Source organism: Anguilla rostrata, chromosome 5 (genome assembly GCF_018555375.3).
Source record: "Anguilla rostrata isolate EN2019 chromosome 5, ASM1855537v3, whole genome shotgun sequence".
Taxonomy (NCBI): Eukaryota; Metazoa; Chordata; class Actinopteri; order Anguilliformes; family Anguillidae; genus Anguilla; species Anguilla rostrata.
In genome coordinates this window covers 14,903,200-14,915,694 of record NC_057937.1, presented here as the reverse complement: position 1 = coordinate 14,915,694, position 12,495 = coordinate 14,903,200, and the positions used below count along the sequence as shown (strand labels likewise).

At 48.8% G+C, this 12,495-nt stretch overlaps 1 protein-coding gene across 1 annotated transcript in view; it reads right to left on the bottom strand.

Annotated features, from left to right (window-relative positions):
• Nucleotides 1-4,374: 4,374 nt before the first annotated feature.
• Nucleotides 4,375-12,495, bottom strand: part of LOC135254795 (zinc finger protein 827-like) — a 41,462-nt gene continuing 33,341 nt past the window's right edge. The window contains exons 9-14 of the mRNA XM_064335299.1: nt 12,450-12,495; nt 10,259-10,427; nt 9,342-9,511; nt 8,604-8,798; nt 8,304-8,481; nt 4,375-5,548 (exon numbers count right to left, since the gene is read on the bottom strand). The exon at nt 12,450-12,495 is cut by the window's right edge and continues 92 nt beyond it. Of these exons, the coding sequence (XP_064191369.1) occupies nt 4,645-5,548; nt 8,304-8,481; nt 8,604-8,798; nt 9,342-9,511; nt 10,259-10,427; nt 12,450-12,495 (1,662 nt within the window). The 3' untranslated portion in view covers nt 4,375-4,644. The remainder of the gene's footprint in view (nt 5,549-8,303; nt 8,482-8,603; nt 8,799-9,341; nt 9,512-10,258; nt 10,428-12,449) is intronic.

Below are 12,495 nucleotides of genomic sequence, written 5' to 3'. Positions count from 1 at the left end.
GGAGAACCTGCAAACTCCACGCAGAAAGGCCCAGGCTGGATTTGAACCCACAACCTTCTTGCTGTGAGGCGAATTTCATTCTAAAAGGTGCAATTTAATGAAAACTGATCCAAATAGTTTACTTATCAGACTTTGTTTTTGTATTTTTCTAAGCCTGTTTCTTTATATGTGAAAACTATCGTTGGATTTCAGAACAGCTACTCACTTGTGCTGGAGTGGGAGATTTCATCTGTATGATGATTCAGATTACCTAAAATAATTTCTGTGTGAAACAATGTTGTCATGGTGATCTTGTGCATACACACTACACTGAAAACTCATTGTTTATTGGTCTACAAGGGATAAAGGCTATATACAATGATTCACAAAAATCTGTCAGCAGTGCACTAAGCAATTATTTTCAGAAAAAAACACGTGGATATAGAAATACATTTTTCATTCTGAATATAAATAATGTAATTAAACTCAGTTAAGACCCTGAATTTCTGATGTGAATAAAAATACCTTCATGTTATCACAAGAGGGTGCTGTAGGCTAAGTCTCCCTACCTACTTTTCCGTGATGTTGAAATTGTAGAATTTTCTATTGGGAAAATTGTAATTATGCATATATAAAGAAACAGGCAGGCATGATGAACTAGACACAAAAGTTTAACTTAATTCCAACAGTGAGAATTTTTCTTTTTTGCATTTACTTATGGTTTCTACAGAAAATGGATGAAGAATAAGAAACCGCAGATTCAGAATATTGTAAGGGGACTCAAAAATTATTTTGAAAATGAAATCTGCAGTGCTGGTACAACACGGAGACCGTTTCCAGCTCTGTTCATTGACGGGAAGGTGTCGGAGGACCAGGCCCCTCCCACATTAATCACTGACATCAGTGTTCCATTTTGGTGACATGTGCTGTGAGCCCGCTGGTGATACTCTTTAGTGCTCATGGAATTCTTACAGGGCATAAATATGCATCACTCCACATGCGTGTGACAGGTCTGCGGATGTGAACAGATGTTATTCCTGAAAGACTGCATTTCGTGCTTCTGAGCCTCCTTTCGACATACCATTTTTCCCCTCTGGCAAAGCATCTTTTTCAGTGCTGGCTCTTCTTCACTGCTTTGTGGATTTAAAAGTTTTGTGAAGACTTTTTTTCGGGTGACGCACCACAGTCTGGTTAATGATGTCTCCTGTCATTTGATCCAAGTGTTGAATCGATCAAAGCAAAAAGAAAGTAAACTTCACACCAATCATCAGTTCAGCTGGAGTGTTTTTTTTCTGACAGAGGAAATTGTTCCCAGAAATCTGAAACAAACAAAAAAATCTTTGGTGCTATAATCTCATCAGCCTTCAGATTTAAACCAGATAGAGAGAGAGGAGCAGCATCATTAGCACTTGAAGCTGGAGGTGTGCAGTCTTCCTGAAACACAAATCTCCCTAACTGGGCCAAAGCTGTAGGCAGTGTTGCGCGCACACACACACACGCACACACACACACACAGCAATAATACAGAGTGCCTGCCTCTGCTGGACACTTTACAGAGGGGTCACTGGTGACACACATTAGTGGCAGGGTGACAGGAACGTGAAACGTGCGGTCGGGGGGTGAGCGGGAGCGTGTGCGCGGTCAGCCATCTTCTCCTCATCGCAGGAGCCCGAGCAGGCCGCGGGAGATGGCCGATTAGAGGGGGGAAAACCCCCAAACCCAGGTGATAAATGGCTCCCCTAATGTCTGCAAACACCTTCTCTCTGCTTCATCTGTTTCCATTAGCCAAGCCTGACCTTTGGCTGGGGAAAGGCAGGCTGCAGCTGTCACTACCGTCCCACTGACCACAGATCAGCGATACCCACGCTTGCTGGTGACTGATACCAGATACCTCCATGTGCTTTTCCAAGCTTACAGATCTGGGATCAGTTAAAAAAAAAAAAAAACCACATTACATGATTTATCACCAGTCTGTATCCTAGACAGTAGGGATATATGTTTCAAATTGGCCATCTCTACAGTATATGAACATTTGCTTTGCAGAAACCTATCATTTTATGCATTTGGGAGAAGAACGCAATTCAATAATGCTGCTTCTTAACCTCAACAGAGACACAAAAATATTAGTATGAAGCTGTAATTTATCTTAAAATATCAAGTGTACAGAAGACAAGAGAAGTTTTGTAATATTTGATGTAAGCTTTACTTTCAAATGTTAACATTGGAAACTGGCAATCATAACATAAAACAATGCCAAACAAACGATACAAAACAAAATAAGTACAAATGATCTAATTACCAGTTACTTCCACAAAGAACCCTGTACAGCCTTAATGATGAAGTCATAAAAAAGCTTTATACAGCACATATCAATTTTACAGAGTGCCAAAAAAAAAAAACTATTCCAAAAAGAAGGAACTTGAATCAGAAATAAACGGAGAAATAAAATACAGAAAACCTCCAACTGGAGATATCTGAAGAAAATTGGAGAGAATGCAGCGATGACTGCAAAAGAAGACAGAAAAATAAACGACAAAGTAAGCTTAGAAAATGTAAGTGCTAAGAGCGGTAGCTTGCAATAGCATGCATGTTCGGAAGTGCTAAAGGTAGTCACATTTAGGCAAACAAGAGCTGAGCTAAGCGCTCACCAAATTCTGGAACGCCCGCCTTCACACATGGAAGTCTGTGTAAAACCTCTGTCGTGTTATATTGTAAGATTAAACAATATTCAAAGGCAACCTAACAGGTATCGAGTAGACACTAAACGTGAGTCTGACCCACTCTTACTGGCGCTAGGCCGCTCTCTTCCACCAGGTGGCACTAGAGTATAAAAGATACGATTGACAACAGCCCATAAGGTGGGGCACAGCAAAGTCAGGCTGTTCATTTACAGGACACCACCGCTGACCCCTTTATCCAGTTCGGGACCAATCAGATTTAACCATAATGACCCAGTACATTTACATTTGGTCTCTAAACCCACAATTACAAATCATTAAGAAAAGAGTAAAAGAAAACAATTGACATAGGCGCAAATAATCCCTTTACAAATAATGAACAACTTTGGATCGCTTGGGAACACAAGTGCCATTCTACTGAGGCACGTCATAATCAAACCATGAGAGATAACTGTTGCTTCCGAATCCACACAGTTACGAGTGGTGTCGGGTATCGGGTAAGATGTATACTTCCTTGTGGACAAATACAAAAAAGTGCAAAAAAAGAAAGCACTGTGCAAAACTGGCTTTTTAAATTTTAGCCTGAGCATTTGTGCCCAGGATAAGCTATACCTGTACAAACTACTGATCCAATAACTACAAGTGGGCTTTCTATACATGGTACTTCCTCATTTCACATAGATTTTAAGAGAAGGGAACCACTCCACAACTGTATCCCCACTATACAGGCATTTCCTTCAACTTTTTTTTTTCTAACAGGAAAACAAAACACGCCAGCATGTGGCCTCCCATAGAAGGCTTCTTCTCTGCAAGAGAGCGGAGTTTTTAAGGGTGAGGACGAACGAAAAAAAGGAAGAGATGGCCTAAGTGCTTTTCTTCAATCTCAAACTGTTCTAAAGTGCAGTCCTGCATCCAAGAGAGTCGTACAGAAGGGGTTGCCATACCTCCACTGCAAATGGGGAAGAGGTATTGAGGAACTGGGCTAACACACATTGAATGCTTAGGCTTCTCTCTCAGCATCTGCTATGCATCTTCACTGAAAGTCGTTATTTTCTCTTATTAGTATTAATGACTATTACATATTGTTGGTTACCTATCGTTCATTCTGAATGATTAAAAGGCCTTTAGAAAAGTCAAAGGAAAATTAGGCAGCCAAGGAAGGCCGTTGATAGAGGACTCTATTGTGAAATTAACTCATCCACACTGGCAACACGCCCACATTTGCATTTAAAGCAATACTGTACATTCATTCACATTCTTTTTTTTTTGGTGGGGCCAAGTGACTTGTCAAACTGACACTTCCAAAGAGCACTAGTGATAGGGTGAAGCAGGAGTGGGGAGGTGCCCAAATTCAAATTCATCTTCACAGGACAGCCACTCATGACTCTGTCTGCCTGACTGGCATATGGCTGCCTCAGGAGCTCCTCCCACCACTGAGGAGGGCGGAGTTTTGCCGGGAGGATTTCTGTCAAACTAAGTGAGAGGAAAGAGTTGCTCTGACAGCAGACAGAGAGAGGTATCGGTGCCTGTTCTGAGCTCGAAGCTCTACAAACAGTCTAAAAAGCTCAGCAGTCGGGCTGGTTTGGACGCCGGAATGTTCTTCAACTCCAGCCAGCGATGACTTCTGAACCACGGGAGCACATACGCAAGCATGCTTTTCTAGCGCTCAGCAACGGACACATTTACACACGATGGAGCATTCGAAGGGCTTGTCTCGTTTTGTCTTTTTCTTTTTCAGATAAAGCGTTGGGGTGCTTGTCATTCAAAACCGTACAAAACGTCCAAAAAACAACATAATTTAACGGAAAAGAGAGAGAGATTCAAAGCAGCACTGATATAAATTCTTTAAGCACATACAGCCGTAGTTGTATTTATATATAATTTTCCCCCTAGCATAGCATCTCTCCAGTTTGTTACGTTATCTTGATTGGAAAATTCCGGACTCAGTGGAGCAGCTCGTCTCCCCACTACTCCTGTCATGGGCGGGTCACACAGTCTGGACCTTTTTCGTCAGTCCCAGGTAAGCCAGGAACGAGTGCTTGAGCGAAGTGGGGGAGCGGGAGGGCGTGGCCGGGGAGCCGGCAGGGCGTGGTCTGGGGAAAGGGGGCGGAGACAGGGCGTGGAACGCCTCGCCCCTCCCGAAGCGGGCAGAGCCGAAGAGCGTGGTCAGGGGGATGAGGTGGGCGGGGTCGCAGGTCCTGTACCGCTCGTACTGCGAGGAGAGGGAGGGGAAGGGGGAGAGGGAGGGGAGGGAGCGGCCGTTGGGCGCCGGGTAGAGCAAGGAGGCCAGCGGCGAGGAGGAGCCCTGCTGCCGGCTGGTGACGGACAGCGCCACCGACTGCAGGGCCAGGGAGGCCGACATGCTGAGGAGGGGACTGCAGGCCCCGCCCCCGCTCTCGCAGTCCCGCCCCCCGAACACGGCCCCGCCCCCGCCCTTCAGCTCCCACCCCCCGAAGGCCGCCCGGCCCCCTCCCCCGCCCCCGGCCCCGCCCCGGTGCTTCCGGGCGTGCCTGCTGAAGACGCAGGGGTTGGCGGAGGAGAAGGCGCAGTGGGGGCAGCGCAGCGGCTGCTGGCCGTGCTTCAGCCTCTTGTGCAGGCTCAGGTTGTCCTTGCGCCGGCAGCAGTAGCCGCAGCGGTCGCAGCGGTAGGGCCGCTCGCCCGTGTGCACGCGCACGTGCTCGATCAGCTTGTTGGCCGTCTTGGAGGCGTAGCCGCACTGCTCGCACCGGTAGTGGCCGCCCAGCCGGTGCCCGCGCACGTGGCGGTCCAGGGCCGCCTGGCTGCTCTCCGCCGCCTGGCAGATCCGGCACCTGAACCGCGACTCGCAGTGCGTCTTCAGGTGCCCGTCCAGGGCGGCCGGCTGGCTGGTGGAGTACGCGCAGAGGGGGCACCTGAGGGGGGGACACAGACAGCCCACCGGGTTAAAGGGACGGGGGGGCCGGAGGGGGGGGGAGGGGAGGAGACACATACACACAGGTGCAAACCTCAGCCCAGCACACAGAAGGATGGGGGGGTGGGGGGTGGTGGGGGGGGGGGAAGGAGAGCTGAGACTCAAGAATGGTAGTGCTTGTTGCGAAAGTGCTGGCTTTTTGCTGGGTCGCTCATATGAAGGTAAATGAATAAATGAATGGCACTTACATTTAAATAGCAGCTTTCATCTGCTCAGGGCCCCAAAGCGCTTCACAAACCCTGCAGAACAGAATCACCTCAGAAACCGATGGTGAAGGCCCCGCCTCCTGGCCCGCCTCTAACCCCGCCTCCCGCCCCGCCTCCGCACCTGAGGGAGGGGAAAACCTGCTTTCTGCGGCCCCCTGCCACACCGCAGAGAAAATAGGCCTCACCCGCTGTCCCACCTCCCTCACTGCACAGAGAGGGGAAGCTGCCCTCTATCCCACCTCTAAACTACAGAGAAAGGAGGCCTGGTCTCCTAAGCCACCTCCAAACTGCAGAAGGAGCACACTCAGCTCCCTACTGCTCCCTGCTCCCCTCAGCCCAGGACCTCTCAGACCTGACAGTAGAACCCCTATGAATATGGAGTATACTGAAATATTATTATAAATGATATTATAAATATAATCCTAAATATATTTCACAGAAATTAATAAAAAATGTGATCCAAATGTAGCAATCGTTTTTATATTTGTCCATATACAGGGAAGTGTTGGAATATCTTTTCTGATCTTCTTAAAATATTTCATTTTATAGGCATATATATCATACTGAATATTACATTTTTTCAAAGGAAACTCTGTCCCTTGGATCATTTCTTTGCTCAGTAAAGCCCTTTTACTTTTATATTATATTATTCCCTTCTTTGTTGCTCTGCAGTAATCACACCTAAGAGGTTTGCAAGAAAATTAAAGGGCTTGTGTTACTATATTTATTCAAGCTAACACATTTACTAAAATTGTTGATTATTAACATGCAGGGTACGGGCAACAATGTTAGTACAAATTTTTGTTATTGTAATAGCACGGCCCACCTTTTCTAAATTAAAATAGTGATTGTAGCTGATATATGTAATTTGTGGTTTAGAATAGTTCATGCAGTCATTTCTGCAGCATACTGAATGCTATAACCATGTGAACATTGTGAACCATGTGGCAATACTTTGTGACATCACAATACACTGTTCCTCCCCTTTCTCTAGAGACATCACCAGTCCCTGACCACATTCCAATGTGACCTCACAATACACTGCCCCTCCCCTTCCACCTGTGACATCACCACACAGTGACCCTCCTCTTTCCTTATACCATTGCTCCCCCCCACTCCTCAGCATGGCAGTGTGTATATATTTATGGTCTACCATGAACCAGCATAAAAACAGTAAAATCTATTACAGTGAACTCATTTTTTTTTTCATTCTTCAGGTGTGTATGAAAAAATATGTAAAAAGATGTCACCACAGTGAGTTAAAGAGGTTCAAGTCTCTTAGTGAGAGGGGAAAGCCTGACTTTGGGCATGATAATATAAGAGGTGTAGATATATGTAGGGCATGATAATATGCCAAGCGGAATCATATGCAGATACAGCGATATGCCAGGCACAGAGCCCCCCTGGGCATGGAGACATATGGAACACACATGCAGTTTGTATGTGTCCAGTCCCCTGGACACCACCACAGTGCGCAGTAAGACGGTAAACAGACCAGCAGGGCCACTCCAAGTTCACTGACAGACGAGGCTTCCGACACAGTCGACCTTCCTGTGGTCATATGACACAAGCACCCCCCTCCCGCCTGCCCCCACCCCACCCCCCTGCTGCTGCAGACAGCACACACAGTACGGCCAGTCAGACTCCGCTCGTGTGTCCTACACAGGGGAGGTTTTCCAATCCGTCTGCCCTCTGCTCCACTTCACCGATGGAATCAGCGGTTCGCTTTGCAACAGCACAGCTTGTGCTTGCACACACCAGGGGGTCTGCTACCTCGGGCTTTCCTCCTTACTCAGAACTTAATCAGTTAAAGCGGGGAAACTCATTTCACCTGGTTTCTTATGTTTCGATTGGTTACTGAGTTTTAGGTGGAAACTGAACCCGTCAGACCCTGTGATCTTCCATGTCTGCAGCTGCAGACCCCTAACATATACCCACAGTATGTACTTACTGATACAGTGAAGTTTAAATGGTTGACAATGGACAAGAGGTCCCTATTTAGGTAGCCTGTGAATGAGGAAGCATGATCTTTATAAAAGCTGGATGGGCCAATTCCCCGATTCCCGCCCAAACTTGTGCGTGTGCGGGGTAAAGTCTTCATTAATCATGTTATGTACATCACCGGGGCAACCAGGGACATTCCAGCAACACGGCTTCCTTACGGTTCAGCAGCAGTGGACATCACACTGACAGGGAGAAGGGACGAGGAGAAATAGGACTGTATGTGCTGGGTTCTATATTAAGAACAGCTCCGGGTGGGGGGGAGGGGCGGGGGATGCGGCTTCAAACACAGTTCACCCACTTAGGCGCACAGCTTAGCGGAGAGCGGCGGAAGGAGCGAGGCTGATCACATGACATGGCGCACTGAAAATGTGAGAAAATGCATGTGATGTCAGAAAGGGCGGGGCGGGGCAGGGCAGGGCAAGGCAGGGCAGGGCAGGGCAAGGCAAGGCAAGGCAAGGCAGGGGGGCAGGCCCTCGCTGCACTTACTTGAGTCCACCAGAGGGGGCGGTGTGGCACTTCTTGTGCTCCAGGAGCTGCTCGGGCGTCTTGAGGAACTTGTGGCAGACGTCGCACTCGAACATGCGGGAGACCAGGTGGGCCTGCAGGTGGCGCTCGTACACGGACTTGGCCTCGCAGGCGAAGGTGCAGAAGACGCACTCGAAACCTGCGGAGAGACGGCAGGGGGGTGAGGCTGGGGGGCGTGCGGCCGCCGTGTCGGGTGGGGAAGTGGCAGGGGCCGGGTGGGGCAGGACCGGGCAGGGCGGGGCGGGGCTAGGCGACGCTCACCTTCCGCACCGCCGCCTTTCTCCGGCCTCTCCTTGGCGCCCGACCCCGACAGGCTGCCGGAGCTGGATTGGCTGCTGGCGGAGGAGGGCGGGGCCGCGGGCTCGCCGGGCTCGGAGCTGTTGACGGAGTCGCTGAGGGTGGACAGGGACGAGGACGGGCTCTTGGTCTCGCTCAGGGGGCTCCTCGGGGGCGGGCCTGGGGCAGAGGCACACACGGTCAGCCACTCACGTCCCCGCGTCGCCCTTAGAAACCGCTGAGAGCAGAGACTGCGGCGTATCACTCGCTAATTAGCATTAATTACACAAATTATCATTTATAACACCCGCTGCAGTTTACTCACTCCCAAATGACCCCTTCACTTCAGGTTCTCGCCAAATTTAATGAATCCACAGAATGTAATTTTAGCGCTGCATAATTGCAAACTTTACTAAGCCTTTCAGGTAGTCTTTACCTGAACTATGTGTATTATTCTTCTGATATTAGTCCATAAGTACATGGTACAAAAACTCCCATAGTTCTAAGATAATATAGTTTCAACTCTCTGCGGGGACATTTTTACTGTACTGTACGGTGATCTTTCTTTCTATTAAAAAGGTGCCGTAAGCGAAGCTCGATTGAACGGTTCAGTTCACAGGGCAAGCGCCGCTCCGGCCGGCCACATAAACCTGCGCTGGGCGCGAGAGCACCGGGCAGGATTTAGGGAACGGCGGTCGGCGCGGTCGGCGGGCAGCGACTCACCCGCGTGGCCGCCCGCGTTGGCGTGAGCCTTCATCTCCACCTCGTCGCCGCACACGAAGTCGCAGGCGGTGCAGCAGAGGGAGAACATCCACTGCTCGCGGTCCATGTGCAGGGACATGTGACTGACGAACTGAGCGTTCCGCTCCGTCTGGAAGCCGCACATCAGGCAGCTGGGGGGGGGAGAACCGGGTTACGCAAACAACACCCCGACGACAGAAACGCACGTGCGTGTACGCATCAACACACAAATGGACACACGACAAGTACATACACGTTAATGGGTATTCACACACACACCAAATACATGTACATTCATACACCCACGCACACACACACACGCACGCATGCACACGCACACAAACACACACGTGCGTGCACACACACACAATATGCCCACAGGCAGGCATAAGCACAAACACGCACAGACATATATACACACACAGACGCACACAAACACAAATACACACAGACCCATATACACATAAATCCACGCAGACACAAACACACGTAAACACGTACAAACACAAACACAAACACACACACACGCACTCAGGCATTCGAGCTCAGCTGTGGACCGGAACAGATGGGGGAACACCTCTCTGCAATACCCGGCAGAGAGAGAGGACTGACCTAGCATTCCACTCCGCACACAGGCTGTTCTCAGCTCTACTTTAATGAGGGGCTCCAGGAGAAGCAAACGATTTAATCTGTTTAGGGGTAAGCGACTTGTGAAAGTTCATCTAAACGCAAAGAGGATATCTCATTAAATCACTCACTTCTGATGTTAAAGCGAACGACACTGACAGTTTAAAGACAGGCATTGGGAACATACAGAAACAAGGGGGTGGGGGAGTTTGTATGTATATGCATGTGCTTGTGCAGGTGCGTGTACAGTAAGTGTAGTGGGTAGCACACACCTGTAGTAATAGGGGCAGTTGCTGTGTTGGCTCTTCTCCGTGTTCGCGGCCGTGATGTCATCGTCAGCGTTGGCGTTCCCGAGCTCGGCTGAGTGGATGACGAGGTGCCGTTTGAGGCTGGTTCTGCACTTGGCCGCGTACGGGCACAGGGGACACCTGTACTTCTCCTCTGCAACATCGAAAAACAGCAGCGCTCTGTGACTCCTGGCACCACCGGGAGAGGGCACCGTTTACAAATTTGGTTCAGGTCTCTAAATGGACCTGAACCAAACTGGGTCAAAGCAGGTCTCTTAACTGGAAAAAAAAAAATGTTTCAAACCACAGGACCCAGGCGCCTACAGCAGTTGCCCTGTAATAACAGGAAATGACATCAGTGACATTCCCCCAGCTCTGGCCCCTGCGCTGTGGCAGGGTCGGTTTATTTTCATTTGTGCGATTTGAGCGTGAGCCTGCCCCATTTCAGGGCCGCCTGACCCTGTTTCTGGAGATCTACCATGCCGCAGGTTTTCACCTCCACTCTATTTTGATACACCTGATTCTATTAATTAGCAGCTCAACGAGACCTCCAGCTGTTGAACGAGTTGTGCGTTGTTAGGGTCGGAGTGAAAAGCTACAGGACTGTGCGTCTCCAGGGACAGGGTCGGGCAGCCCTGCCCTACGCGATTTGAGACAACCGTGTGTGTTTTGTTTTTGAGGCAGAGACACGGTACTGTAAAAGACTAGCCGCATGTTATCTCAGACAGAGCTCGCATGCTAATGAGACAGCCCATGTGACCTGAGACGAAGCCAGCGAGATTCGGGACAGCCTGCGTGACCACAGCGCGGTCCGACACAGAGCACGTCGAAGCGGTCGGAACTGTGCCCGTGTGCTGCCTTTCTCGCGGACCACCTTCCAAAAACACATTAAAGCTGGAGCGCTCTTTTGCCAACAGTGGTGATTTAAAGCAATCACTTTAATGGTGAGGTAATTCAGTCTATTTACTTTATAGCCAACAAACGACAAACAGGAACAGAATTGCACGAGCATTAGGCAGAAGTGTCTTTATGTTCCGAGACACAAGTCAAGCCGAATGAGCATACACTGCCAGCTCTGAATGATGGTCTCCTTTACACTTACACAGTTCCTGAGTCAAGGTGAGTAAACCTACATTGCATTAGTGGCATTTAGCAGATGCTCTTATCCAGATCCAACTTTTGTATTTTTTTCATAGTATCCATTTATAGAGCTGGATATGTACTGAAGCAGTTCAAGTACCTTGCTCAAGAGTACAGCGGCAGTGTGGAACTTGAACCTGTAACCTATAGGTCACAAGCCCAGTGCCCTAACCATTATTTTAATTCAATTTAATTTGATTGTGAAATGTTCTTATTTAACCAGTGTAGTCACATTGAGATTGACATCCCTTTTGGAAGAGAGCCCTGTAGCCTACATGTCTTTGGACAGTGGGAGGAAACCAGAGTACCCAGAGGAAACCCGCGCGTACACAGGGAGAACTCGCAAACTCATGCAGAGAGGATCCAGCCAGCCAGAACTCAAACGCAGAACCTCCTTCTTGCGAGGCAACAGTGCTATCCACAGCACCACTGAGCCACCAAATACTACAAATAGGGGCAACATAGCTCAGGAGTTAAGAGCGGTCGTCTGGCAGTCGGAAAGTTGCTGGTTCGATCCCCGCTCTGGGCGTGTCGAAGTGTCCCTGAGCAAGACACCTAACCTCTAACTGCTCTGGTGAATGAGAGGCATCAATTGTAAAGCGCTTTGGATAAAAGCGCTATATAAATGCAGTCAATTTACTACACTATCATACTACACTTTACTTTACAGGCATTTGCAGACGCTCTTATCCAGAGCGACTTACACAACTTTTACATTACATTTAATTTACATCGATTTACACAGCTGGATATATGCAGGTTAAATACCTTTCTCAAGGGTACAATGGCAGTGTCCTACCCAGGAATTGAACCTGTGACCTTTAGGTTACCATCTCCTTACCCATTATACTACACTGCCGCCCAGAAAACCACACTGCGGTTGTTCTGCTTACAAGTATGTTATGGGAATTGTGGGAGCACAGTGTTGTGTGTGTGTGCAGTGAAAAATAACAAAGACCCTGGTAGTGCCGTACCTGGCCGGAATGGTGAAGTGTGGGCATAGGGTTCCTGAGGTGGGTGGGCTGTGAGTTCTCACCTGTGTGCACAGATAGGTGACGCGTGAGGGTCTGCTGACTGCCGAA